The 26,971-nt window shown below is 40.3% G+C and overlaps 1 protein-coding gene across 1 annotated transcript in view; it reads right to left on the reverse strand.

Moving 5' to 3' along the window:
* Positions 1 to 379: 379 nt before the first annotated feature.
* Positions 380 to 26,971, reverse strand: part of Pkhd1l1 (PKHD1 like 1) — a 133,228-nt gene continuing 106,636 nt past the window's right edge. The window contains exons 68-78 of the mRNA XM_041637621.1: positions 25,969 to 26,134; positions 22,573 to 22,805; positions 22,205 to 22,372; positions 21,289 to 21,446; positions 13,316 to 13,451; positions 10,666 to 11,007; positions 7,853 to 8,004; positions 6,575 to 6,721; positions 6,087 to 6,240; positions 4,895 to 5,143; positions 380 to 923 (exon numbers count right to left, since the gene is read on the reverse strand). Coding sequence (XP_041493555.1) covers positions 913 to 923; positions 4,895 to 5,143; positions 6,087 to 6,240; positions 6,575 to 6,721; positions 7,853 to 8,004; positions 10,666 to 11,007; positions 13,316 to 13,451; positions 21,289 to 21,446; positions 22,205 to 22,372; positions 22,573 to 22,805; positions 25,969 to 26,134 — 1,916 coding nt within the window. The 3' untranslated portion in view covers positions 380 to 912. The remainder of the gene's footprint in view (positions 924 to 4,894; positions 5,144 to 6,086; positions 6,241 to 6,574; positions 6,722 to 7,852; positions 8,005 to 10,665; positions 11,008 to 13,315; positions 13,452 to 21,288; positions 21,447 to 22,204; positions 22,373 to 22,572; positions 22,806 to 25,968; positions 26,135 to 26,971) is intronic.

Below are 26,971 nucleotides of genomic sequence, written 5' to 3' on the forward strand. Positions count from 1 at the left end.
CCTTTAATATTTTCTGAGGACAAGTTACATTTGAATAGTCTGAAGGCTTTTGGGTAACCTTATTAATCTGTGCCTTTCTGAATTCTCCAGTTTGTCACTTTGGAAAATAAAGGTTTTTGGTTGGTTGGTTTATCTTTTTATTATTATTATTTTATTCTGTTGATCTCTGGAATCAGAACACACACTCAGTAGAGATAGTTTTGAATGGCAAAGAAGACTAAGAGGAAACTAAAAATTCTGAGAGCCAATTTTAGGGACACTAAGAAAACTCTTCTTCCTTTTGGGATTCCCAGAATACCTGCAGATCTGAAAGACAAGTGTTCAGCCTGCTGAAAGTCCAGAACAATCTTACCACCAAGACTGCCAGAAAGTCCCATGACTTCATCCTTTGGAAACTTGAGCTTTGTGAAGGATTCAAAAATAAACTAACCAGGAAAGATTAGTTTATTTTGTTTGCCTGTTTTGTTTCTGAGAGAGCCGCACTATGGAGATAGCCACACTATGGAGCCTAGCGTGCCTTGAACTCACTGTGAGGAGACTTCTGCCTCTGACTCCTCAACACTAGGATTAAAGACCTGAGCCACTACACCTCACTTTGTCAACTCCTTCAAGGATTCTCTGCTTTGATGGTACTTGGAGGTGGAGTATTTGCTTCCAGATGTGAGATTCCTATAATTTTTAATGAAATAAGAACATACAAGTTTAAGGAATCAACAGAAACTTGTATTTTGAAGAAATCTGAAATTTTGGATTAAATATAATGATTACATGTCAAATATTATAAAAATACTAAAGGACTTTAGCATCATTTCATTGAAAACACTGTGGGCTTTTTCCTGTTGAGTAGCAAAATAGTTCATACATACGCGGTTCTTATAGTTTTGTTTTCAGCCTGTTCTTCAGTACAGCACTTTAGTTGCTTCCTGTAAAATGACAATAATACATTTCTTTAAAAAAAAAGGATTAATAACATACAGTACATTTAAAGTATGTGCTATTAATTTTAACTTTTAAAATATTTCATGGTTTGACTATCAAGGTAAAAGTAACATAAAATCATTGTAAAATTTATAAAAATTTTCATTATCATCAATAATATTTTTTTGTGGAAATGTATTTAGAGTTGCAATTCATATACATTTGCACAAATCTCTGGACATCTTTTTTGTGTGATATTAACAACCATTGGTAATCAGTATTTAGGTCTGATTTTAAGGGTTACTTCCACTCTTGTTTTATGGTTTCCTGTCTTCTGTCTACTTTGGGCTGGTTTTGGTTTTGCTCTGGGTCTTTTTCAATTTTTCAACTTGCTTTTTTCTAGGTTTTACAAGTTTCCAGGTTGAATATATGCTACTTTTATAATAAAACAAAAGTCCGTAAATATTACATGTGTACTAACGACCAATTTCCTAAGTTATTTTGATCATGTTTCTTTAGACACATTTAACCAAAAACCTCTGGGCCATTGGCTCCTATAGGAGATTTCATGGTGTCTTCCTTGATCAAACCTGATTTTTCTTAACCCAGAATGAATCTACAGCCTCTTCTTTTCCGTGGAAACAAAAGCAAAACCTCTTCTCCAAATTAACATATATGTTGACTTAAATTTTGAAGTCAAGGCATTTTCAAAATCTATATGTTGGATTAATTCAGCACAGTCACAACCTGCAAAGCAAGGCTGGGGAAGCTGAGTTCATCTGAATTCCCTGAGTGTTCTATAACAGTTTTCTCCAAGATTGAAACAATCCATCCTTCTGCAAAGTCCTTAAGTAGGAAGGTAAACAGTTCCAAATAGCTTCAGGAAGTACCTGAAACTGACCAGACTCTCTAGGCCCCCCTTCCCAAAATGTGAACAAGTCAAACTGCTGAGACTCACTCTTAGACAAGCCAAAGTGCCAAGAGTGAGACCAGGCCAGCACCCTGGAAGAAACAGAAGTCCCCAAAGCTACCTGGAGAGTCACTGAGGACAGTCCTCAACCGGACAAGCTGCCTGCAAATTAGAATAATCAGAAACAGCTTGTAGGAACCTCTGATCCCGTTTGTTCATGCTATCAAAGACATCGTTGCATATGTTCAGAGAAACAGCCCTGGGGTCCCTTGTACACAACAGCCCTAGACCTCTCAATGTATTATGGGAATTGAATTTTTTTATATCCTAATTACAAATGTTTACTTAACAGCAAAGCGGAAGCCATTGACAGATTTTTGCATTTGGAAAAATTCCTGGACAAGACTCAGTAATGTAGTAATTGGGGTGGCGGGGCTGCATTCCCAGCACCCCGGCCACCTGCTCGGCTAGCTTATGCCCCAAAATAATTACAGACACTGTATTCTTTTAAGCACTGCTTGGCCCTTTAGCTCTAGCACTTACAGGCTAATTCTCACATCCCGATCAACCCATCTCTAATAATCTGTGAGAACCGGTCTTACCGGGAAGATTCTAGCCTAGTCCATCCTGGGTTGGAGCTTCATGCCGTGTGTCTGCCCGGGAGCGGGGCATGGCTCATCCCGGGAGCGGGGCATGGCGTCTCTCTCAGGCTCCGTGTGTCTGCTCCGGAGAGGAGAGATGTAGAGACTCTGACCTCACTTCCTCTTCCTCCCAGCATTTTGTTCTGTTTACTCCACCCACAGGGCCAAGCAGTTTCTTTATTGGCCAATGACCTTCCTCCATCACAGTAACTATATAATTTACTAATGATTTGAAAAATAATAGTTCCCTAGTTGGCAAAAATCCCAAAGTTGTGAGGGACAGTCAGAATGACTGTGGAAAACAATTGAAAAATCAAGCCATTTCATGTTCAACTCTAGCATACAGTCAGCAGTACTTACCATTTATTTAGTCAAGTGGTATTCATTGGACTATTAAAAATTTTTGAAAAACAATCTGTACTTTTATTAAAATTCGGCAGACGTAAAGCTGACTTGTGCGGTTTGTGAGCTCATTATTGACGGGTACACCTATTATCCCTCGGCTTCAAGCCCCACTTCCTTCTGCCTCTCCCCCATGCACTCAGCTGTCAGCAGACAGTAGCAAGTCTCCAGAAACCACGCTACTCCCTCCACAGCTGGACCCTCATTATTCTCTGCCATGAGAAGGGGAGTCACACAATGGGTCTCCCCACGCCCCAGCCATTGATTTTAACCTCCTTTGCTGTTGTTATTACTCCTAGAACCAGTATCATGGTGACCTTCATTACCTGGCTTCAATTCCAGTTTGGATTTTTATTTGACTACTTCAGTAGTCTAAATTACTGCCACACTTCAAATTCTTCTTCAGGCGTATTGCATGCGCGATATTTCCACATCGTTAGTCTTCCCCAAATCAGAAGTTCTTATCTTTTAAATCAGTCATAAACTGATTAATATCTGCCAGCGCTTTAAGCATTTTATGTCTTGCCTAGGCACCCCTACCCAATCAACAGTTCTAAGTCATAGGTGAGGGTTATTTTCCTTTGAAGAGTTAAAATCAACTTGACTGCATTTTCAGCACACATAATACACGAAGAAGATGCTCTTCTATGTGCTCAAAGTTTAATGAAGAACATGTTTGAACGCAAATCCAATGTAAGCACATGAAGGCCTATGGTAGTTATATGAAAGAGGAGATCAAGGCTGCAGGCGAGAGTATATAGTGAGGAGACTTTAAACAAGGAAAGGTAAGAGACATTGTAGGCTGATGAATATGGTAAAGAGCTCATGCTGGATGAATAGACTGAGAAGGATGAACTGGGAAGCTCAGGGGAGCATGCTGTTCTGGAAAGCTCAGGGGAGCATGCTGTTCTGGAAAGCTCAGGGGAGCATGCTGTTCTGGAAAGCTCAGGGGAGCATGCTGTTCTGGAAAGCTCAGGGGAGCATGCTGTTCTGGGAAGCTCAGGGGAGCATGCTGTTCTGGAAAGCTCAGGGGAGCATGCTGTTCTGGAAAGCTCAGGGGAGCATGCTGTTCTGGGAAGCTCAGGGGAGCATGCTGTTCTGGGAAGCTCAGGGGAGCATGCTGTTCTGGAAAGCTCAGGGGAGCATGCTGTTGTGACTGAGATGAGGTAGTCATGTGGAAGAAGTCAATGAGGACTCAGTGCTGGTTGCATTTAGATGCAGTCTGCCTTTTCCCGCTCCTGTATCTTCTTTGGCTGCTGCTTTTCCTTCTCTCTCCAAATCATAGACATCTTATGCAACCCACTCAGGCTTTCCATGTTACTCACAGAGTAACATAACATCATTAGAATCATTCCAGCTCAGAAAGGCCTTTCTCTCTTTCAATCTTTTCAAGTTCACTCTCTGCCTGCTACATTTCGTCCTAACCTTATTTTCAGCAGGTTACACCTGATGGCACCCAGGCCACGCCCATTAGCGCCCCGTGACCACCGCTACTGGTTCACCAAAGAGCCTCGGTCCCAATCTAGATCACGGACTGGGCTGTGGGATGGGCCTGCCGGATCTGTCGAGGATGTAGGTGTCTGTGCGCTGTGCTGGCTGCTGGTGTATAACACAAACATAGGTGTTCAAGGACAGTCGCCACAAAGACTGTGTAGAGGAGCCAGCCTGGAAGTGGAACTACCACTAAGAGAACAGAACCGAGAGGTGGAGAAACAGTGCCCAGAAACCAGACCATTTCTAGGTTGCTTAGTTAGCTAATTAGTTGCATAAGCATTTCAAGCTGTGTCTGCCCTTTGTGACACCTGAGATTATCCTCAGGCCTCCACCTCCACAGTTTTGTATTCCAACACGTAATGGCGGTATCATTTCCATAGAGTTATCTTGTCTGTCATTGAGCTTGAATTTCTCTGCATATCCAGCAGTGCAAGGCACAACCGCTGTGCGAACAGTTTTTGCTTAGGGAACACTTGCTGGCCCCTGCGATGGGGAGACGTAGGCTACGTACAAAATGAACGGCATTTACCTGCGGTTGTGTTCAAAATGAAAGCTGCAGCCATAAAGACTTCCAAGAGCAACAGTCTTCCTACGAGACAGCCTGTTACGACAGTCAGTATCTGGACAGGTGTCCCCACAGTGGATGCTCTGCTGTGGCCGCTGCCGCTGCTAGCGCTGCTTTGGCCTCCACCAGGGATCGTCTGTGCTGACAGGCTGAAGGTTCTAGATTCCGCCCGAACCGCATTAGCCAAGATAAATTCAATTTTATAATTTTTTCCTAGGGGGAGAAAAAACATTGTAGTCGTTGACTTCGCTGCTTGTTTTAAATCAATTCCCATTTGTCTTTTATTGGCTTCAAAATCAGTACTAATTACTAATGAAGTATTTTTTTTTTTCAGAGGAGTCTGGCGACATAGTTTGAGCACAGACGGAAATAATGAAATTCTCAGACATACAGTCTGCTTCTAACCACAGGCAAGGGAAGCAGCGCTGTCCCCAGGCAGGTCGATCCGGGATGCGCAGAAAGCCACATGAACAAGCGAGGGAGGAAGCAGGTGAGCAGCTGTCCTCTGTGGTTTCTGTGCCAGCTTCCTGCTTTGCATTCCTCCCTGGACTTCCCTGAGTGATGGATTACTTTCTGAGCATAGAATCTGAAAGGAACCGGTTCTTCCTTTAAGACGCCTTTGGTCCTGGTGTTTATCATAGAAACAGGAAATAAACCAGAACACTGAAGATCCTCCCCAACAACTGGTGTGTGGAACTCGAGGCTCCCCAAATCCTCATCCGTACATATTTTCCCTTTTCTCATTAGCTTGTAGAAAGTCTACAAGTGACTTCCTAGCTCAGCTCTGAACACTTGCAGATTATTAAGTTACTACAAGTCTACCTTAAGTAAAAAAAAAAAGTATATATTAATTTTTAAAATATAAATGTAACACATTTAGTGAGAATTTTGGAGCAATAACGGGCAAGGAGAGAATACAAATTATGATATGTTTAATGTATGATCGCTGATTATGTTTAAATTTCTCTAATTATATTTTAATTTTTGTATATTAAGGGTATTTTATAAGGGGACCAGTTATAATCAGGAAAAGGCATAATATAGCATTTTGATTTCTACAGTTTATTGACCAAAGAATTATAGAATATTTTGTCTATTCAAAGAAAACACACAACTCTTTACTACTGAAATGGAGGACCTACTATGGTCCACTCACCTGTTCTGTGAGGCGTGAGATCGGTATAGTTGGCCCAACAGTTGCTAAATGGAATGGTTGTATTTCCACTAAGGCCACCAACTTGGTTGTTATTGGAATCCTTTAGGACAGCCTTTAAAGTAAGTGACGTAATTCCAACTGATACACAGTTACCCTCAAGAAAAAAAAGAACAGTGGAGAATATAATAAATGCCCGGTCCTAGATCTTCAAAAAAGATAAACTATTTTTAAAATGTTTATTACAAATTAAGAATCTAAAGACTCTCCTAACCTCACTGAAAGAGACCCTGAGCATGAACAGAAAAGAAGCGTTTCCTTTCAAAGAAACATTTTGGAAACACTAGCTAAAAGAGACAATCCACATGTCTAATGCATGTCTAATACATGTGGATAGCCAACTTTCACACTCAAGCCGCGGGAGAAGTGGCTCCCTCCTGGGGTTACAGTCAGAGTTCTTCACTCTCGGAGACAGGTGACTCCGGACTCACCTCCGCATCTGCGGCCTTTATCGAGGGCTGCTGAGAAAATGGCTGCCCTGGCTGTGCTGCCACCGGCTGAAGCACCACGGAGAGTGAGGACACAAAGGCCAAGTGGTGGACAGGAAATGCAGATCTTTCAACTGGCTGGGCAGTCACCTGGCATGGACAGAGCAAAGAAAGGAATTTTTCAGGACTGGCTGCATGTCACAGCAAATGCCGCCAGGCCAAGTGCAGTATTCAGTTCATTTGAAATAGTAAATTCAACATGTGGAATGGTCATTGCTATAAATGCCGCTCTAAATCATAGTTATGACACATATTCAATGCAAAATACATGCGAAAAACTAAGTTTTAGAAGTATGATCATGTCCGATGCGTGTGTGTGTGTGTGTGTGTGTGTGTGTGTGTGTGTGTGCAGGTGCATACACCTATGAAGGCCAGAGGAGGACACACAGGGAGTCATTTGATAGCACTTTCCACTGTCCATGCTTGGGACTGGGTCTCTCAGTAAACCTGGAACTAGCTGTTTTTATGCCTGTTCATCAAGTCACAATAACTCCCTGTCCCCTCACCCAGACCAGTATGGGCTACAGGCACGCCTGGCCATGCCTAGCTTTAAACGTGAATAATGGAAATCAAAATTCAAGTCCTCATATGTGTTCATTAGTTTTATATCGAATTGATGCAAGCTGGAGTCATTTGGGAAGAGGGAACCTCAACTGGGAAAATGCCTCTGTAATGTGGGCCTCTAAGAAGGTCCACCGAGCATTTTCTTGATTAATGATTGATGCAAGAGGACCCAGTCCACGGTGGGTAGTGCCAGCCCTGGGCAATGGCCTTGATTTGCATAAGGAAGCAGGCTGTAAAAACTATGAGGACCAAATCAGTAAGCAGCAGTCCTCCATGGCCTCTGTTTTAGCTCCTGCCGCCAGGTTTTTGCCTTGAGTTCCTGCCCTGACTCCCCTTTATGATGGACTACAGCTATAAGCTGAAATAAATTCATTTTCCCCCAAGTTACTTTTGCTCATGGTGTTTTCTCACAGCAATAGAAACCCCAACTAAGACACAGGCTTGCACTGCAAGCGTTCCAACCATATCTCAAACACCATTTTTTTTATTTTTTAAACTACATTATTACCATTTCAGTTAACCCATAAAAATGAATTAGAAAGACATGCTATCTAGGTTTCATATTTGAAATATAAAGAAGGTCTTAATTCTTTTTTTTTAAAGCAGTACCATTTTTTAAAAGATAAATTACATTTTACTCTAACTGTGTGTTCTTACCTTAATCCAGCCAGAATCGGATGGTTGGGGAATAGGACTGGTAATAGACATGGAAGAAATATTGAATCCAAGGACAGTACTAATTTTCCCTAAGATGACAGCTTGGCCAAGAGAGCTAGAAATGTCCTGGAGCTCGGACAAGTGCATCTGACCTGTGGGGGGAAATCCATTAGGGCATTTATTTGGATCACAAGAATATAGACGTGTGTGAGTATGTGAAAGTTTTTGGCTTTCATTTTGTTTGCATTCTTCAGCACATTATAGACTACTAAGACTTCGGTACCTGAAAACAATATGGCAGTCATATTAATAAATTGGGGGAAATGAAGAGATCAAGAGAATGTTAGTAAATACAACTTAAGAAAGAAAAAAAAGGTAACAAAGAATGCACATGTGTGTGCACGCACACACACACACACACACACACACACACACACACCTGAAAGCACAACGAGAGAGTGTGTCTCATGGTTTAAACTTTACCGTCATTCTTTGTCAGAAGTGAAGGATTTTCAGCCTTTCCTGTCAGCACACATTACTTTTCCAGAACAGAGTATTTTTAGAACTGAAGTATAATAAGGATCTACCCATTATTAGTGTGTGCATTAATAACTTGCTGAAGTTACCAGGTTCCTAACCATCCATTCCCTTCTTTGGACTTCTGGCAGTTTTGAAGGCTGCTTTTCTCTCTTCCTCTCAGGGGACCTGGGGTTTCCTCCTAAACTAATCACCTCCCCAAGGACGCCCACTTTATTAACCGCACCTTCGTATTCCTTTGGAGAGAGTCTGATACTTATTCTTGATTTCTTCTCCACTTACCTACCAATTCATATTTAACCATACACTAATTTTCAACTTCCTTTGTCCTTACTGGCAAAATGCCCTCAAAATGAGAATTGTTAAATTCTACTTTATTCCACACACTGTAGCCAGAGTGATTCTTGGAAAACTGCTGTAACCAAGACGTTATTAAGATCCTGTGGCTTAAAAGATCCGCTGTCTTCCACATTCTAAGTCATGCCTCCATGACTCAAACCCCTGAATTTCTTCCATTAAGAATATACTAGAAAGCTTGGTGTGCTGAGCAGTGTTGCCTAACACGACACATTGGAACCCACACTCGGAATTTTCAGTTCACTTCGAAAGGTCTTCCTTGCACGACCCAGAGTCTCAGAAACAGGCTGAGTCTTTCAGCTTCCTCCCTCTCCCCTGACTCCTTCCAGATGTCTTCTCTAAGCTCTCTGAAGTGTGAATGCTTCTGTGGTCTAGGGGAGATGTACCCAGGCGCATCATCCCATGGCCACTGCTACTTTATGGTCACTGGCTCTCAGCACAGTCGCAGACGCAACCTTCGCTGCGCTGTTCTTCCATTTCTCCCCATTGCCATCTCAATACTGAAGACCTTGACGTGGAAACTTCTGACTTGAGGACTCCACCCACCCAGACATCTCCTCAGCACCTGTGCTACCTCTTTCTGGGGTGCCTGACACTATGTGAATGCCATATTGTATGATGCTTACATGCTGGATACCCTGATGTTATGGATCAGCTAGATGACTATGTACACATCTATCTTTTTACTTCTCTATGTTTTTTCATGATTCATCCACACCAGGCAAAGTTCTAGAACTTTTCTTGAGACGTGCAACCCTACACTAAACTCTACTTTATAAACACACCATTGGCTTGCTTTTCTTTTCTTTTTTTTTTTCTTTTCTTTTTTTTTTTTTTTTCCGAGACAGGGTTTCTCTGTGGTTTTGGAGCCTGTCCTGGAACTAGCTCTTGTAGACCAGGCTGGTCTCGAACTCACAGAGATCTGCCTGCTTCTGCCTCCCGAGTGCTGGGATTAAAGGCGTGCGCCACCACCGCCCGGCTGGTTTGCTTTTCTTTATATTCATGTTCCTATGCTCCTTGTTCTCAGACCTTTATCTTATATTTATCAAGGTCTATCTGGCATTGCTACAGAGGGATGAATAATCTGCCTGGTGTACCCTGGGCCCCTGCAACTCCTAGATTAAATCTACAGGTTAAGTCACACTGAAACCAGAACACTAGCCATATAATCCAAGGAAGAACAGAGCTAAAGAAGGGAAGTCAGCTATGACTCGAGGTAGATAACATCAGAGAAACCATTGCTACAACATAAGCCTAGTGAAGCAAGAACAATAAAAACTCAGAGAGAGAAACTGGGGTTCAACCTGAAGATCCAAAGAGCAAAACAGCCAACTACTGGCTCTTACCTCGACCTCAGTCCGAAATGGTGGTCCTGCCTCCAGGAATCTCAGAATGAGACTGTGTCTGAGAGCTGTCTCCTCCCGATTTATAAACCTCTCTAGTGCTGGGATTCAAGATGTGCCCCACTGGGATTTAAGTCATGCACTGTCTGGTTTTTATGGCAAGTAGCGTGGCTACTGCGATTCAAGGCATATGCCATGGTGGTTGTTCTACTTTCCCGATCCCCAGGCAAGCTTTAGTTATTGAAATATGAAGGAAATATCACTCCAACCTAGACGTCCTATGTTCTTCTAAGCAGCAGAGTTCCACTGGCAGCTTCCTCTTCTAATTGACTATTTTAACCTCTTCTTACCCTTTAGCACTCAGATTAAGTTACTTCCTATTAAGTCAGATCCTTTTGTTTAATTTATTCATGTGCAACCTCTTCATAATTCCAAAGTTGTTATTATTATAGAAATAGAGAAGTAAAAGGGTTTGTAGGCCTTTAAGGTTCAAGACAAAGAGAAAACAGGGCTCCCTAGTAGGCTAGTTTGCACTTGACAATGACATTCCTTTATTTCAAAGGCCGCCACCCGTACCTGCAGTAGAGTTGCTTAAGAACCAAGCAGGAGCGGCTCCGATCTCTAATTCCACTGCGCGTCCCACGGATCTCCTCCTTCGCAGACGCCCTCCCATTATTCTGCTGACACGGATTTTGTCACTCGATATTTTTAGGAACAAGGCAAGGTTTCTAACCAGATTGTGAGAGCTAAAAAAATCGTCCTCTGTCATGGCAGGCAGTTGGAAAGAAACAAAGATGACTGCAGCAGTGTGGACTTCCACGGGTGTGGTTCCTTTAACCACAAGGTACAGCATCTGGTAGACTCTGTCAAAGTAGTTCTCACCTGGGCCAGCGGAACCCAGGTTAGGAAGGAAGTGCTCTAGGAAGAAAAAAGGTCAAGACAGCAAAATATCAGAATATATTTCTATTAGCATAATGGCCAAATGCAGTATTTAATATTTGTTTGAACTCCCAAAACTTCAATGATATTATTTTCATAACAAAGCGTACATATTAAAATCCAAGTGCCTATGAAACTAACTTGCAACAGGATAATCCATTAAATAATACTATTAATAGTCATTGTATACAAAATTGATTTCTAAAAGAATTATCTATTGTCACAATAAAAATGAGAAACTGAAAAACTATGCACCCAGAAATTTATTCTGAAGTTATAGAAGATGACTTACATATTCTGAATTTTAAAGCCATGGGTGAAGGAATTTGGTGATTTAAAAGTGTAAATTTAAAATGGCCTTCTAATTCATTCAGCACATACATGTTAATATTTCTCGTTCTACTGAGGACAGAAGGTATGTGATAAAATGAAGGATCTATTAAAACATCTCAGAGGACTCTCATGCCGTGCAAATGGATGACGTGCTAGCTTGTAAAAACCATGATTAATCAAAACAAATTCTACTAGGGAATTGGATTTTATGAAGTGAAATTATACATTTACAGTGTGTGTGTGTGTGTGTGTGTGTGTGTGTGTGTGTGAGAGAGAGAGAGAGAGAGAGAGAGAGAGAGAGTCAACACAATTAAGAACCAGCAGATCTTCACCATGTAAGCCCCAAAGGCTGAACTGTATTCCAGTGGTAGAATAGAACATGTGGCGTCTGGCTGTACTTCATTGTGCGAATCTAAAGAATGTGCCCCTTGCTACAGAGCAGGTATCAGTTCATACTCTGGTTAACACGCCTGTGCCATCCGTCTTAGCTGACTTTTTTATGTCACTGCAGTCATGAAGGACATAGAGATCAAGACAACAGAGCATTGCAGGTAACCTTAAAAAATAGAGAGGCTTGTAGTACAAAGACATTCTGCATTCAGTGTGCTAAAGCTTTGAAGAAATCCTGCAAAAACAATGCAATTTTTTTTTACTTTAATTTTTGGCCAGAGAAGCAATTGCATGTTTGAGCATCAGCACTGAAAAAAAAGCAAAAACAAGAAAAACCCCAGCAATACTAAGAAAAAACAAACTGATAACATACAAACACAGTCTTGTTAATCTATTAAAAGGCACCTGTGGTTTGATTTCCAGCCCCTTTCCTCACTTTATTCAGCTGTTGCTTATCGTCTAAAGCTGTGATCCACAACCTAAGGGTTGCCACCCCTTGTAGCAAACACTGCTTTCACTGGGGTCACCCAAGAGCATCAGAAAACACAGGGTATTTACATTACGATTCAAAACAATATCAAAGTTACAGTTATGAAGTAGTAATGAAAATAATTTTATGGCTGGGGGTCACCACAACATGAGCAACTGCATTAAAAGGTGACAGCGTTAGGAAGGTTGAGAACCACTGACCTAAGGTATAATGGTACATAACAAGAATTTACATATAAAGCACTTGGGGCCGAGTGTCTGACATGTAAGAATGTCTCTGGAAATTTTAGCTCTTTTATTAGTATCAAAAACAAGACTTGTTTTACAAATGACAAAGACTATTGACAACTCATTCAGACTTCCAGGTCTAGCTTATAGTTTGTTGTTTACAATTCTGTAATAGAGGGCCAAGATCATGGAGCCCAGAGGTAAGTAATCTAAGTCCACTCATGAAACACGTTTGCTATCAGCAACATTAGAATTCTATTTAATAAAAAGCCCTAAATGAACAGGGATAATTCTTGGTTTATAAATACCATTATGTAGATAAATGCAGCCCTTTTGGTGTATTACATTCATATCATGTGTATTTTGTAATATTTAATTAATAATGTCGGTATTATGATAGCTTTCTTGACAATATATCTGATAACTAGAATTAATTCAGGAATTGACCTCCATAGAACAGAAATAAAGCAGAGGGCAAGCAGAAGATTTGGAGAGAAATCTCTTTTAAACACAAGAGCAGTTAAACCACACACACCGAAGAAAAACTTAGGAAGTAACAAGCATGTCCATTACAAAAGCACTTGTCTTAATCCACCTACAGAAAAAGAGTTGCCAGCAGGGATCATTCAAAACACTTTATGAATGATAACATCTTAGTTTTTTGTTGAATGGGACGAAAGAAATATACTTCCTTCTTTATTCACCAATGAACGGTTAAGAAAATGGTAGAAGAATAAAATGTTTCAAAAATGTTTACAAGGAACTATATATATATATATATATATATATATATTCGCACACACACACACACACACACAAAAACGTGTGTAATATCCTAAGAAAATACCTGTGTTCAGATGTCTGTCAAGTTCACAGAATTTCTTTTGGGCATTCCATGCTGTATTTTTGGGACAGACCAGTGAATTGTTCACATAGACATCCAAACGCTGAAGTGTAGAAAAGAAAATTCCTACTAGAACTGCCTGTTAAAAGAAACATTTATATGTTTTTATTACAGCAGTAGAACAGAATGCTTAGAATTTAGTTCTTAAAAAGGTATTCTAACTATGTACACCTTTTGTAAGATAATCAGTTTTTGTGAACTTAGGGCAAATATTGGAAAAATTCAAAATAGGCTTGCATTTAAGCATTCATGCATTCATATCACGCAGATATGATATATTAACCCCTAGCTGATGAATCCCAGTAGAAGAATATAACATAAGAAAGAAATTATTAGAGAAGTCATGTACAAGTTGAAGGCAGGGTCCCTTGCAAAGACAACAAAGTACAAAAGAGACTTTTGAAGCCAGTGGCTGGGACATACTTAACAGTGTTCTGCTTTATAGGAACACAGAATTAAATCTGTAATGTTGAAAACTATCTCACAAAACTTTGGTATGAAGACTGGTAAAACTCAGGTGAAGCATGAAGAGATTCCCATAGGGTCTTATAGGTCGTTGTGAAGAATAGTTCACACAGAGATGAGTGGAACCAATCTCATGTTTGCTAGAGGAGAGGCCTAACATGTCCTCCGTGGCCGAGGTGAGCAGATCACTGGAGGGCAAGAAAAGACACAGGAAGAAGAGGTGTAGGCAGTTGCCTACTTCTAGGGACAAGAGTTGCTTCACTAAGTGGTAGCAGTGGATTTGGTAAGAGATTCTCTGACTCCAGCTGTTTGAAAAGTCAGCAGAATTCATGGTTGGATTGGGTAAGGGATGAAACAGTGAGAGGGCACAATAATGATGCCTGAGTTTTTACCTTAGCAATGCAAAGCATCGACTGGCTATCACCTGAGAAGAAAGGATGTCTCTCATTTCTCCTCCGTTCCCTTCCTTCATCTGGCCAGATACATTCCTGTACTTAACACTCTAGGTCTTTAAAGTCTTGTATAAGTAAAAAAAGAAAGTCTGGACTACTGATCAATACTTTTCCCCACTGGCAGTCTGAATAAATTTAATGTTCCCAGCTGAGTAACATTGACAGCAAAGATGTGACACTATCAGAGATATTTAAAATAATATGCTGAGGGCCTGCCTGCACCAAGCGGGGTAGGCGCTATGTCTGCGAGCTGCCCAACCAGCACGGAGGCCTGATCTTTCGGCGCCAGGAGACCCAGCATTGGGAGCCCTCCCCACTTCGCCCCCACTGCCCTCTTTTGGCGCGTGGCATCGCCCAGCCCAGCCTATCTGGGCGCTGGGTCCAAGTACTCGGGGCTCCCGGGCGGGCAGCAGTTCCTTTGTTTCTGTGGCCTGCTTGCACCAAGCGGGGTAGGTGCTTTGTTTGCGAGCTGCCCAACCAGCACGGAGGCCTGATCTCTCATCGCCAGAGAGCCAACATTGGGGAGAGACAGCGTTTGGTAGGCAAGGAGACCTGATCCGGTAAAAGAAGATCCATTGGGAGCATTTGGAAGAAGAGATGGGCCGACGTCAAGGCAAGAATTCGCCCAACAAGCTGAAAAGCAACATGAAGCTACCAGAAACAAGCGACCTCACAACGGGAAGACAAGAACCCCTTAATCAAGAGGAAGGAGAAAAGATTGACTTCATGAAAGTGATTGACACCCTTAAACAGCATGTAAAAAATGCCCTTATAGAAATGGATGAGAAATATAACAGAAAGTTTGAAGAATTGAATAAATCAGTGAATGATACCCTAGAAAACCAAGGAAAAACAATCAAACAGATAATGGAAACAGTTCAAGACCTGAAAACTGAAATGGAGGCAAAGAAGAAAACACAAACAGAGGGCCGGCTGGACATGGAAAATCTAGGTAAACGAATAGAGACTACAGAAACAAGCATAACCAGCAGAATACAAGAGATAGAAGAAAGACTCTCGGATTCTGAAGATACCATAGAGAAAATAAACACACTGATCAAAGAAAACAGCAAGTCCAACAAACTCTCATCACAAAACATTCAGGAAATATGGGACACAATAAAAAGACCAAACCTAAGAATAATAGGAGTAGAAGAAGGAGAAGAAGGGCAGCTCAATGGTCCAGAAAATATATTTAATAAAATTATAGAAGAAAACTTTCCCAACCTAAAGAAAGATTTTCCTATGAAGGTGCAAGAAGCATACAGAACACCGAATAGGCTGGATCAAAAAAAAACATCCCCTCGCCATATAATTATCAAAACACAAAGCATACAGAATAAGGAAAGAATATTAAGAGCTGCAAAGGAAAAAGGCCAAATTACTTATAAAGGTAAACCTATCAGACTTACACCTGACTTCTCCATGGAAACCATGAAAGCCAGAAGGTCCTGGATAGATGTACTGCAGAAACTGAGAGACCATGGGTGCAAGCCCAGATTACTATACCCAGCCAAGCTTTCATTCACTATAAATGGAGAAAATAAAATTTTCCAGGATAAAAACAAATTTAAACAATACGCAGCCACAAATCCAGCCTTACAGAAAGTAATTGAAGGAAAATCACTAACCAAGGAGTCCAACAATGACCACAATAACTCAGACATCTAGAGACCCTTCACCAACACAAAACAAAGAAGGGAAACACACAAACTCTACGACTAAAAAAAAATGACCGGAGTTAACAACCACTGGTCATTAATATCACTTAATGTCAATGGACTCAACTCACCTATAAAAAGGCACAGGCTAAGAGATTGGATAAGAAAACAGGATCCAACATTCTGCTGTTTACAAGAAACACACCTCAACCACAAAGACAGGCACCTACTCAGAGTAAAGGGCTGGGAAAAGGCCTATCAAGCAAATGGACCTAAGAAACAGGCAGGTGTGGCCATACTAATCTCTAACAAAGTTGACTTTAAACTTAAATCAATCAGAAGAGATGGAGAGGGGCATTTTATACTCATAACAGGAACAGTTCATCAGGATGAAGTCTCAATCCTGAACATCTATGCCCCTAATATAAAAGCACCCACGTACATAAAAGAAACATTGCTAAAATTCAAGGCAGCCATCAAACCGCACACACTAATAGTAGGAGACTTCAACACTCCTCTCTCACCAATGGACAGGTCAATCAGACAGAAACCTAACAGAGAAATAAGAGAATTAATGGAGGTAATGAATCAAATGGACTTAACAGACATCTATAGAACATTCCATCCAAATAGGAAAGAATATACCTTCTTCTCTGCAGCTCATGGAACCTTCTCAAAAATCGACCACATAGTCGGTAACAAAGCAAACATCCACAGTTACAAAAAAATATTAGTAACCACCTGTGTCTTATCAGATCACCATGGATTAAAGTTAGAATTCAACAATAATGCTACCCCCAGAAAGCATACAAAGTCATGGAAACTGAACAGTCAACTATTGAACCATACCTGGATTAAGGAAGAAATAAAGAAAGAAATTAAAGTCTTCCTGGAATTCAATGAAAATAAAGAAACAACATACTCAAACTTATGGGACACTATGAAAGCAGTCCTAAGAGGAAAGTTCATAGCACTAAGTGCCCACTTAAAGAAAACAGAGAAAGCTCACATTGGAGACTTAACAGCCCACCTGAAAGCTCTAGAAAAAAAAGAAGCAGACTCACCTAGGAGGAGTAGAAGACTGGAAATAATCAAAATGAGGGCTGAAATCAACAAAATAGAAACACAGAAAACAATACAAAAAATCAATGAAACAAAAAGCTGGTTCCTGGAGAAAATCAACAAGATTGACAAACCACTATCCAAGCTAATCAAACGGCAGAGAGAGAATTTGCAAATTAATAAGATCAGAAATGAAAAGGGGGACATAACCACAGACACAGAGGAAATTCAGAGAATCATTAGATCTTACTACAAAAGCCTATATGCCACAAAATTGGAAAATGTAAAGGAAATGGATACTTTTTTAGATAAATATCATATACCAAAGTTAAATCAGGACCTGGTGAACAATCTAAATAGTCCTGTTAGTCGCGAAGAATTAGAAGAGGTTATCAAAAACCTCCCTACCAAAAAAAGCCCAGGACCAGATGGTTTCAATGCGGAATTCTACCAGATCTTCCAAGAAGATCTAATACCTATACTCCTTAATGTATTCCACAAGATAGAAACAGAAGGGTCATTACCAAACTCCTTTTATGAAGCCACAATTACTCTGATACCAAAACCACTCAAAGACTCAACCAGGAAAGAGAACTACAGGCCAATCTCACTCATGAATATCGACGCAAAAATCCTCAACAAAATACTGGCAAATCGAATCCAAGAACACATCCGAAAAATTATCCATTATGATCAAGTAGGCTTCATTCCTGAGATGCAGGGCTGGTTCAACATACGAAAATCTATCAATGTAATCCAGCATATAAATAAACTGAAAGAAAAAAACCATATGATCATTTCATTAGATGCTGAAAAAGCATTTGACAAAATTCAACATCCATTTATGTTAAAAGTCTTGGAGAGATTAGGGATACAAGGGTCATACCTAAATATAATAAAAGCTATATACAGCAAGCCAACAGCTAACATCAAATTAAACGGAGAGAAACTCAAAGCCATCCCACTTAACTCAGGAACACGACAAGGCTGTCCACTCTCGCCATACCTCTTCAATATAGTGCTTGAAGTTCTAGCAATAGCAATAAGACAACATAATGGAATCAAGGGGATTCGAATTGGAAAGGAAGAAGTTAAACTTTCGTTATTTGCAGATGATATGATAGTGTACATAAGCGACCCCAAAAACTCCACCAAAGAACTTTTACAGCTGATAAACAGCTTTAGTAATGTGGCAGGATACAAGATCAACTCCAAAAAATCAGTCGCCCTCTTATACACAAAGGATATGGAAGCAGAGAGGGAAATCAGAGAAGCTTCACCATTCACAATAGCCAAAAACAGCACAAAATATCTTGGGGTACATCTAACCAAGGAAGTGAAAGATCTATTTGACAAGAACTTTAAGGCATTGAAGAAAGAAATTGAAGAGGATACCAAAAAATGGATGGACCTCCCTTGCTCTTGGATTGGGAGGATCAACATAGTAAAAATGGCAATTCTACCAAAGGCAATTTATAGATTCAATGCAATCCCCATCAAGATCCCATCAAAATTCTTCACAGATCTGGAGAGGACAATAATCAACTTTATATGGAAAAACAAAAAACCCAGGATAGCCAAAACAATCCTATACAATAAAGGATCTTCTGGAGGCATTACCATCCCTGACTTCAAACTCTATTACAGAGCTACAATAATGAAAACAGCGTGGTACTGGCATAAAAACAGAGAAGTCGACCAATGGAATCGTATAGAAGACCCGGATTTTATCCCACAAACCTATGAACACCTCATTTTTGATAAAGGAGCTAAAAGTATACAATGGAAGAAAGAAAGCATCTTCAACAAACGGTGCTGGCACAACTGGATGTCATCCTGTAGAAGAATGAAAATAGACCCTTATCTATCACCGTGCACAAAACTCAAGTCCAAATGGATTAAAGACCTCAATATCAGCCCGAACACACTGAACCTGATAGAAGAGAAAGTGGGAAGTACCCTACAGGAGATGGGCACAGGAGATCGCTTCCTATGTATAACCCCAGAAGCACAGACATTAAGGGCAACATTGAATAAATGGGACCTACTTAAACTGAGAAGCTTCTGTAAAGCAAAGGACATAGTCACTAAGACACAAAGGCAGCCTACTGACTGGGAGAAGATCTTCACCAACCCCACAACAGACAAAGGTCTGATCTCCAAAATATATAAAGAACTCAAGAAACTAGACTTTAAAATGCTAATTAACCCAATTAAAAAATGGGGCACTGAACTGAACAGAGAATTCTCAGCAGAGGAAGTTCAAATGGCCAAAAGACACTTAAAGTCGTGCTCAACTTCCTTAGCAATCAGGGAAATGCAAATCAAAACAACTTTGAGATATCATCTTACACCTGTCAGAATGGCTAAAGTCAAAAACACCAAGGATAACCTTTGCTGGAGAGGCTGTGGAGGAACGGGTACCCTCATCCATTGCTGGTGGGAATGCAATCTTGTGCAACCACTGTGGAAGTCAGTGTTTCGGTTTCTCAGGAAATTCGGGATCAACTTACCCCTGGACCCAGCAATACCACTCCTGGGAATATACCCAAGAGATGCTCTATCATATGACAAAAGCATTTGTTCAACTATGTTCATAGCAGTATTATTTGTAATAGCCAGAACCTGGAAACAACCTAGATGCCCTTCAATGGAAGAATGGATGAAGAAAGTATGGAATATATACACGCTAGAGTACTACGCTGCGGTAAAAAACAATGACTTCTCGAATTTTGCATGCAAATGGATGGAAATAGAAAACACTATCCTGAGTGAGGTGTCCCAGACCCAAAAAGATGAACATGGGATGTACTCGCTCATAATTGGTTTCTAGCCATAAATAAGGGCCACGGAGTCTACAATAGGTGAACCTAAAGAAGCTAAGTAAGAAGGTGAACCCAAGGAAAAACATATAGTTATCCTCTTGGCTAAGGGAAGTAGACCAAATTGCCGGGGAGAAAATTAGGATCTTGGGGGTGGGGTGGGGTGGGATGGGGGTAAGGGGAGATGGGGAGAGAAAAGGTAGAAGGGAAGGAGGGGGGACTTGGGGAATCAGGAGAATTGGGATAAAGGAAAGGTGGATAGGGGAGCATGGAACCACAATTCTTAGTTAAGGGAACCACTTTAGGGTGAGCAAGAGATGTGACCTTAGAGGGGCTCCCAAGTGCCCAACATGAGGTTCCCAGTTAGTTCCTTGGGCAGCTGAGGATTGGGAACCTGAAATGACCCTATCCTAGAGCAATACTGACGAATATCTTGCATATCATCATAGAACCTTCATCTGGTGATGGATAGAGATAGAGACAGAGACCCACACGTGAGCACTGGACTGAACTCCCAAGGTCCCAATGAGGAGCAGAAGGAGGGAGAACATGAGCAAAGAAGTCGGGACCACGAGGCGTGCACCCACCCACTGAGACAGTGGAGCTGATCTACTGGGAGCTCACCAAGGCCAGCTGGACTGTAACCGAAAAAGCATGGGATAAAACCGGACTCTCTGAACATGGCGAACAATGAGGGCTAATGAGACGCCAAGGACAATGGCACGGGGTTTTGATCCTACTTAATGTGCTGGCTTTGTGGAAGCCTAGCCAGTTTGGATGTTCACCTTCCTAGATATGGACGGAGGGGGGAGGACCTAGGACTTACCACAGGGCAGGGAACCCGGACTGCTCTGTGGACTGGAGAGGGAGGGGGGGAGGAGTTGGGGGAGGGGGAGAAGGGTGGGAGGAGGGGGAGAAGGGTGGGAGGAGGGGGAGGGAAATGGGAGGCTGGGAGGAGGTGGAAACTTGTTTCTTCTTTATGTTTTTTTTCTTCTTTTCTTAATAAAAAAAAAACTTAAAAATAAAAAAAAAATAAAAAAAAATAAAATAATATGCTGAAAACATGGCAATACATTCCAAAGATATATTTCTGGTATGTATATGCATAATATCAACATGTAAGAATAGGAAAAACAAATATATTACTTTACGTCATACATGATTTTAGTCTAAAAATTCAGGCTTGCTTGCTCGTCACTCGATCATAAATATCAGTCAGTTCTCATAAATGGCACTTAGGAATCAACGCATATTGGAAGGAGGAGTTTGGTACATATGTGTTCTTCCAAGAAAGGAAACCCTGTCCAGATTAATGGCACTTTCAGTACTACACTAATGGATCTTAATAAACGAGCTAGAAGGATGACAAAATTAGAGAAGGCTGGAGTGAGACTTAATTGCCAGCAGTTTGGAACTCTGACAACTGGTAAGGCAGTATTTCTATCTAGCCTCACCTTATTATGTTCAACGTTAAGCAACATCAGCCGAAGATTCTGAGGACTGGTCCCAGTGAAGTAAACCTCATACATTTTGTTCAGGGCCACTATGCCATGGAACAGGGACAGTCTTCTTTGGCATGTATACCCAGCACACCAACCATGGTCCTGTGGGCCTAAATTCATGCAAAATCAACGTCCATGTTCCTATTTCATTAGAACTTGTTTATTTCTTACAAAATATGAAGAATCTTTATATTTAAAATAAATTGCAAAGTTTGGTTCAGATGCAAGCTCAGCAGTTAAACCTATTATTTATCCTCTGTCTACCCAGCTGGTTCTTAAACTTTGGCTTAAAATGGAAGACAGAGAAGCAACTTGCTCCTATTATCCTTCCTTTCATACTGATTGGGAGTAAAAAGATGACAATGTGTTAGCTAGGATTTGTGTTAGAGAACTGTATGACCATAGAGAACACTACGGTCAAGACTTAGCTTTCTGGGGTCGTTTTCTAGGAAATGTATTTAGCATAGCTGTTTCATTAAGACAGAGCCTGCCAGCAAAGAATGAACATTTGTATTCCCTAACAAGATACATTAATGTTTTTTGGCTACTTGCTCATTTGTTTATTAGCCAACCCATAAATTCCACAACACATTTGATTCAGAGCTGTGGGGGATTGAACAGCCGGGAACCAACAAGCGGCCTTTCTTACAACATTCCATCAAATACTCAATATGAAATAAATGTCCTGGATCTCCTATTTGGTAAACCACTGAGTCAAATCTCACTCTTGCACACAGTTATTTCTAAAATATGGAAGGCCAAGAAGTCTTTGTATTTGTTGGTTTTATATGCAAATAATTTTTCACATAGCTCTCTGCATTAAATAAATGCTTTGACTAATTCACGTCCACTTACACAGAACACTTACCGTTAATGAGATCAACATAGCCATTGCTCATGATAGCCACTGGGGAAAGTCTTCGTGTTTCTGTGTCAGAATCCAGGCTTTCTATAACCATCATTGCGTATTCCATTCCAGAACACTGATAGCTCTGCCATGCTGGGATGTATTTACAGGTCGTGTCTCTAATAATCCCTAGAAACATGAGTATTAATGTTTTAGAAATGGTAGATCTCTGCAAAATGTCTTTTTATTGTCCTTATCTTATTTATAGGATCAATAAACAGAAGCAACGAGTTATTGGTTCATTATCCAATTTTTTTAAAAAAGGACCTTCATTCCATAAACTTCAAGTTTAATCATAGACTTATGATTCTATTATTAGAACAACAGACCTTTATGAGGTGCTTTCTCCATGACAGGAATTCTACTTCCATTCAGAAAGGTGAGCATCGCCTTAGGAATTCGATAGTCTCCAATCCCCAGTCGGCTGTTACCATCCCATTCATATTCTGCCTGAGGGATCACTGACCCCAAGTTCCCCAGGAAGGAACCATCCATGTCTCTAAGGAAGGACTTTCTTTTGGCATCACAAACCATGTCCACACAATCAGATGGGTTCACTTTACTGGGGAGAAAAGGCAAAACAAACAAATGAGGTCACTGATTGATTCTTTTTTCAGAAAAATTCTAGTGGGACAAACTGGCCTGTGCAATTAGCATTGCAAAGAAGAGTGATTTTTTTCATGGTCTTTATGTAGTCCATTCTGCTGGATTTATTAGCCTTTCAAAATGACAAGTTATACAGGTGGGAGATATACTTAGAACTCCATGTTGGTATCCCATATTTTGTACAATTATAGGTTTGATTTTTGTGTGTTGTTCATAATACACTAACATTTATCTATGCCTCAGGTTGATGTCAACATTTTGTTGTGACATGATGGAAATCTCTGTGTTGGCCTGGTAGTCTCTGCTAATTTTCTCACCATTCTTGTCTCTACAAATGATAAAGTACTACTTACTATAAGATAATATAAATATTTAATAATTGTTGTCTCTTTCACCTTCCTACCTGAAATCTTAGGGTCTTTGCTAGTTGAAGGCTGATATATAATCTTAAATAATTTTATCTATGTACACACTGATAAACTTGGATTGTGATCCTTCTGTTACATAGTGATAACCATTCTAGAGGTGACAATACTGTAAATGTCTTCACAGTTCAACCTAAAATAGTATATTGGCTTCATCTTCTGTCACGTGCAGTGTTAATTGAGTGTCCTCAGATATAATAATGAAAGATTGCTGAGCATGCAATGTATCATACATTCAAATCATATACTGTGTATTTAAAGGTGCTGTGATATATAGTGAAGAAATGTATTTCATGCCCAGAGTTCCAACAACATTGCAGTAGTGAAAATCTTGGACCTGAAGCCTAGTATGCTTCTCATTTTTTTTTTTGTCATGAGAGAAATACTATCAGTTATCTCTTGCTATAATACATGTTTGGGAGAATTTCAATAACTTATTTCAGTAGTTAATGAGTTCCTTATATTCAAGTATGTGTTGGGTGCTTTTGTAATCTAATCTGTAAGGTGCTCAGGTACCCTCAAACTGTGTAGTTGTGTGTGCTGTTTGTGAGAAGGCTGGAAAGGGCCGGGGGACGGGCAGCAGACCAGAGCCCTGACAGAGACCAGACCTTAGTTTCACTTCACTAGAATGGGACAGAACTGAGCAAGCAGGTCTCATGAAAACCACAACTTGTGGGTGACCATTAGTAAGCATCCCAACAAGCCCTTCTGCTGGCTAAGCAGGCCCACAAAGTCCTTCTGCTAGCTCAGCAGACATCCCCCATACTTCTGCAGGCTAAAGATAGCTTGCCCTATCCTGCTGCTGGAAAGGACCTTCCATCAATCAGCCCCCATACTAATCTTTGCTCCACCAATCAGCCCCAGATTAATCCCTCCTCACTGGAATTCCTCGAACTCCCTCTAAAAGGAACTTGTGACCTTCTTTGGAGGTTGCTAAGTGCCACCCCAATGTTGGAATTCATAAAGCACTCTTGTTATTGCATACGTGGCTGTTGGTCTTTTGGGGAGACTTTTCTCAGACCCTAACAGCCTTCATTCAGGTTCCCCAAAGCCTCACAGGTTGATTTTTGTGTGAGTTGTGGAAAGATAACTCAAGACACAAGGAAAGAAGCAACATGGAGCATGCCTGGCTGATTCAGACCAGCTTCATTCTGATTCTATAAAAAGGTTTTGGTAAGTGAACTGCATTGAGTCAGGGTGAGACAGAATTCTCCAGAATCAGTTGGTCATTTTCCATGGGTTGCAAGGCTGATGATAAATTGTAATGCAGGGATTTCTATAATAGCAAATGTAAAAAGCCACTCTTGGCTGCGAAGTTTTGAAGGATGAGTGCGCTGTTTGGCAAGAAAGATCTGGAAGATTGCCAACATTATCCACTCCAAACAAAACTAAAACAAATCGTAACAAAAACCACAATACAGTCTTCATGACCTAGACATCAAAATTATACCTGACATCCAAAAAAGTCAATGACCACTAAATAGCCGGTTAGTGTTAGTGCTGAATAAATCTACCACAGTTCAAAAATGATTAACAAGTCAATGTTGGCTGTCATCAAAATCAAATCATATGAAGCTGAGCTATTGATGGAATATTGTGTTTCTCTGTGGGAAACATCCATTCAGTTACAGAGCTTTGTCTCTCTGAGTCTCTGCAAGCTGATCAAATACTTCTGACAGAAAACTTCTTTTCTCTAATATAGTCTTACAACTAAATTCCTGTTTTATAAGTCCTATAAAAATATTATGAGTTGACTAGAATATTCTAAGACCTCAAATCTGTAGAATCATTCTTTTTGGAAATATCTTGACATTAACTGATCAGAAAAGGTCTTAGTTCTAAGTTTCTATGTAATTATAATTACTGGGAATAGAATAACTGATGTCCAGTACCTGAGCCCATTTTTGGAGTGCCTGTGATGGGCCATTTGGAAAACCACAGGTAATAAAACATAATAAAAGAGAAATGAGGCCCAACGTGGCAGAGTCAGAGTACTTGACGGAAAGCCTTTGGTGAAGGAACAACCTGAGCTACAGTGGCGATCTCAAGATTCCCGGACCACATGATCTTAACCAAGAACGGTAGAAGGAGAGGCATGAAGCCAGCCTGAGCCTGCAGGACAGGCTGCATGTGCTGTGGAGGACAGACCTGAGGAAATGGGAGAGTTCACGGCCTTCAGAGTGAGAATACAACGAGTGAACACAAGGTGCTTCTCATTAAGCTCAGGAATTGATTAATAGTGATGGATTTTAGGTTTGATTTAATTGTAACTGTGCCTTGATCCTTCCCTTTTGAAACAAGAAGGCATGTTTGTTGCTGCAAGTTTTTTTAAAGCCAAAAGACTTTGAGATCTTGATTTGAAAGAAAAAAAATGATACAGAGATATCTCCTATCCCTTAATGATGAGTGATGGAAAAACATTAACGGGGAAAGCAGATGAAGCCTGCATCCCCGTACTTTGCATTTATGATGATGCTACTAATGGTGCACGGAAAACAGGGTCAGGATAGATACAGTAAAGCTTGTTTGTAAAAACACCTGAGAACGCTTATATTTGCATTATCAAAGCCTGAATACTGTGAAAACTACCTGTTTCTCGATAGTAACAGTTATTTTAATATAGTAACCTTTTCAGATGTTTAACAGGGGATGGAGGACAGGAAGTTAATAAAGAATATGTTTTCATAACAATACCTTATGTCAGGTCTGTGTATGAATACTTTGGATTGCTCGGCAGTGTCAACCAGCTGTATGTTCTTCACATGGATTGGATGCTGTAAATCCTCGTTTAAAGGGTTAGTAATGAATACCACATTAGTTTCTCCTGAACAAACATCCTTAAAGCCAACAAATGTTGAACCTAAGACAAAAGTAATATAAAAATGATAACCCTTCCCTGGAGAACAATGTGAGACCAGAATTATTTCAACCAATATACTCTTCCTCACTGCCTTGACCCTGGAGTTCTGGGCTGGTATGACAAAGGCACCTCCCTTTATTTATAGTAGATGATTTCAACTTAATATCTGCATGACCCCGGTAATTCTCTCCCACATTTTATCTCAACTTGACACTGACACTTTGTTTAAATCATAAAACAATGTTAATTGTGGCATAAGAAGACATCTGGATGATGCTTTCATGTTAAGGGTAGTTGTCTTGATGCTTCTTGAAATTCTATGAATTTCAATGCATAAGCAAGCCTAGGAATATGTGGCTCAATCGTTCCCATCACCATGGCTAGTGGTTAGCAATAGTCACCAGACATCAAATTTTATAGAAAGAAGTAGGGTATTTCTAATGAACTAGCCAGTCAAACCTCATTCTACAAACTAGGGGACACTCAATGAAAATGCCTAAGGGACAATAGCTAAAGAATTACTTGGCTGAACAAAGTCCACATTGCAAATCCATTGATTGTGGGCTAATTGTTGAAAACTTTTCAAGTTTTCAGGGTGATTTATTATGCAGCAAGAGTAATAGATCTGTTGTTTTTATTTAGGCCTCTTTTTATATTTTATGTACTCCAAGTTGGATTAAATAAAAGACTTATTTTTTTTTAAATCATACTTACAATGCAATAACTTAAAGGTTATTTCCAGAACTTTTAAATAAGTTTCTCTACTACCTTTATTAAATATATTTTATCTTAAGAAATCTGTGTATGAATAATTGAATGATAACATAGATATGTAGA

This window comes from Microtus oregoni, unplaced genomic scaffold (genome assembly GCF_018167655.1).
Source record: "Microtus oregoni isolate MIOR12 unplaced genomic scaffold, Mior012 000053F_ref0000044, whole genome shotgun sequence".
In the NCBI taxonomy this organism is placed as follows: Eukaryota; Metazoa; Chordata; class Mammalia; order Rodentia; family Cricetidae; genus Microtus; species Microtus oregoni.